This window comes from Tupaia chinensis, unplaced genomic scaffold (assembly GCF_000334495.1).
Source record: "Tupaia chinensis unplaced genomic scaffold, TupChi_1.0 Scaffold149964_1, whole genome shotgun sequence".
Classification (NCBI taxonomy): domain Eukaryota; kingdom Metazoa; phylum Chordata; class Mammalia; order Scandentia; family Tupaiidae; genus Tupaia; species Tupaia belangeri.
Window position 1 is genome coordinate 986,870 of NW_006209805.1, and position 2,567 is coordinate 989,436.

At 63.6% G+C, this 2,567-nt stretch overlaps 1 protein-coding gene across 1 annotated transcript in view; it reads left to right on the top strand.

Annotated features, from left to right (window-relative positions):
• The window catches only part of RPS15 (ribosomal protein S15), a gene marked incomplete in the record, with an annotated part of 7,493 nt that extends 7,098 nt beyond the window's left edge, over nt 1-395 (top strand). The window contains 2 exon segments of the mRNA XM_027769567.1: nt 27-158; nt 250-395. Coding sequence (XP_027625368.1) covers nt 27-158; nt 250-363 — 246 coding nt within the window.
• Between the last annotated feature and the right edge of the window lie 2,172 nt (nt 396-2,567).

A 2,567-nucleotide genomic window follows, 5' to 3' on the forward strand; every position in this document is an offset into this window, starting at 1 on the left:
GCCTCAAGCGCGTGCGCAAGCCCAAGAAGGAGGCGCCGCCCATGGAGAAGCCGGAGGTGGTGAAGACGCACCTGCGCGACATGACCATCCTGCCCGAGATGGTGGGCAGCATGGTGGGCGTGTACAACGGGAAGACCTTCAACCAGGTGGAGATCAAGGTGCGTGCTGGCCCGCCCGGGAGCGGGGCTTGGGGGAGAGCGGGGCGCCACGTCGGCGCCGGCGCTGACACCCTGCCCGCCCTCCCCGCAGCCCGAGATGATCGGCCACTACCTGGGCGAGTTCTCCATCACCTATAAGCCTGTGAAGCACGGCCGGCCGGGCATCGGCGCCACCCACTCCTCCCGCTTCATCCCGCTCAAGTAGCCGCCTGCCCAATAAAGGCGCTGGTCCCTGTCCCACTGTGCCTGTCCTTCTGCGCCGGGGCTCCGGGGCAGTGCTCCTCCGCTCCTGTCACCGACAGGTGGCTGGTGGTCTGGTCTCTGGGTTTGCAGTCTGCAGGGAGTGGGCAACCTACGGGAGGTTGTGGAGTGTCTGACCTGCGGGCACAACTCTCACCCCGGCGGGGCAGCTGCTGAGGTTCTGGGCTTGTCTCCTGGTGGGAGGTGGTGCTGCCCCAGGCTCAGGCCATGGCCTTGGCCACACAGGGCAGTCAGCCCTGGTCTGGTCGAGCTGCAGCAGGGCCGGCTGGGACCTGGCAGTGTTCCCCCCACATACACCCCTGGCATGAGAGTGCATGCAGCGAGGTAGGCCCGGGTGGCCCGGCAGTGGGTCCCCCCACACAGCAAGGGTTTGGGTGGGTCATGCCCTCCTGTGCCAAGCCAGGCCTGGGACCCTGTTGCAGAGGTGGAGAGATGCCTCAGAAAAGTGAAGGCCATGCGGGAAGGCTGAGGTTGGAGCAGCAGTGCTGGAGCCCCTGGCCTTGGGCCACGGTGTCTGCATCCCAGCCAGACCCCTGCAGGTTCCACGATTCCTACTGAGTTCTGTGACTCGTCCCCGGTGCATGATGGGAGGTAGCCAGGCAAGGCCCGGCTCTGTGGGCCTGAAGAAGAATGGCCACAGGTGAGAGGATCAGTTAGAGTCCCTGACCTGGTGATTTGCTTTTTGGCTTTTGTCCCTTGCTCTGTCCAAGATGAAGTTAAATAAAATCTTTTTAGAAATGCCCCGAGTCCTCCTGGGATGGAGAAGTGGAAGAGGGATGGCACTGTGCCGCCATGCTGCCTTCTCTGGTGGGCAAGAGACCCTGGCAGAAGGACTGAGTCTGGCGGGGGTCAGCCAAGCTGCGTCCTGTGGCTTTGGACACATGCGCAGATACAACTGAGCACACGGTCATGTGGGGTCCAGCACCTGGGCCTCTGCCACCAGCTGGCTCCTCTGGGACTTTTTACCTTGACCATAGAGGGACAGGAGAGAAGCAAGCCAGGCCTGCCCCTCCAACCGCAGTTAGGCTTGTCCTCCGGTACTTTTTCGAGGTTTCTGGTATAGGGTGCCTGTGCTCCCCAGAATGACACAAAGCGAGTCGCCTGCCCCCCGGGAGGGGGGGTGGCCACGTGCAATCCATTCTCCCCTCTGGTCTTGGGCACGCCCGCACCCTTGGTTGGGTAGTCAGTCCTGTGACAGCTGCTGCTCTAGTCTTCTGGCATGTCTTCCAAAGTAATGCACCACAGGGCCGCCAGGTGGCAGTGATGCGTTGCCGGGCTCCCTCCCACATAGCAAACTGGTTCAAGTCCTGGATCTGGGTCTGGTGGCTTGGAAATACCAGGCGTGTGCACGCTCAAACCCCAGGGCAAGGGTGGAGAAGGGACTGGTGAGTTCTTCCTTAACTTCACTGCGCCTGTCTGGCAAGCACAGAAACCTCAGAAATAAAATCCCACATGGGGTTCCGGCTCTGGCTTCAGTATACCTCTGTGGGTGCACCAAGGTGTTCAGACTGCATTCCCGGCTCAGGGCCACCCCCTTTCTGGTGCTTTCAAGCCACCGTGGCCAGTGGGCTGCTCTGCCTTGTTCTCCACCTGAGCGTGTGTGCCGGCCATGGGGGACCACATGCCCGGGCGCTGCACAGCCCCTGGGCACCCAGGACCGCGTCTCAGTCCACCGCCTCTCACCAGCCCTGGCCGCCCCGTGGTCCCCCTCAAGTTAGGGGCTCGCTCCATTCCCCAGCTCGGTTCTGTTAGACGTCCTCTGCTGCCCTTTGCAGACTGGACCCAGCAGCCACTCCCAGAGTCCACCTCCAGCTTCCTGTCCATGGTGTCCACCGTCGGTGTGCACCCCAGTGCCCTCCCAGCCCCCTCCTAGTGTCCACCCCACCCCAGTGTCCTCTCTCCCGGCCCCGCGTCCTCCCCACCTGTCGAGTCCCCTGGGTCCTATTTTCTCGCGCTGCTGCGGTCTGTTCTCGCGGTCACCAGAGGGCGCTGGTGAGCGCCGGGGCTCGCGTCCCAGCTCTGCCCACCGCCTCCCGGACTCGCGCCTCCTGGGGGCCCAGCAGGAACTGCCCCAGGGCCGGGGACTCTGTTGGGGGCAGCAAGATTTCCTGAGTGACGAGGGGCTCGAGCCCGGGCGGCGTCGGAACT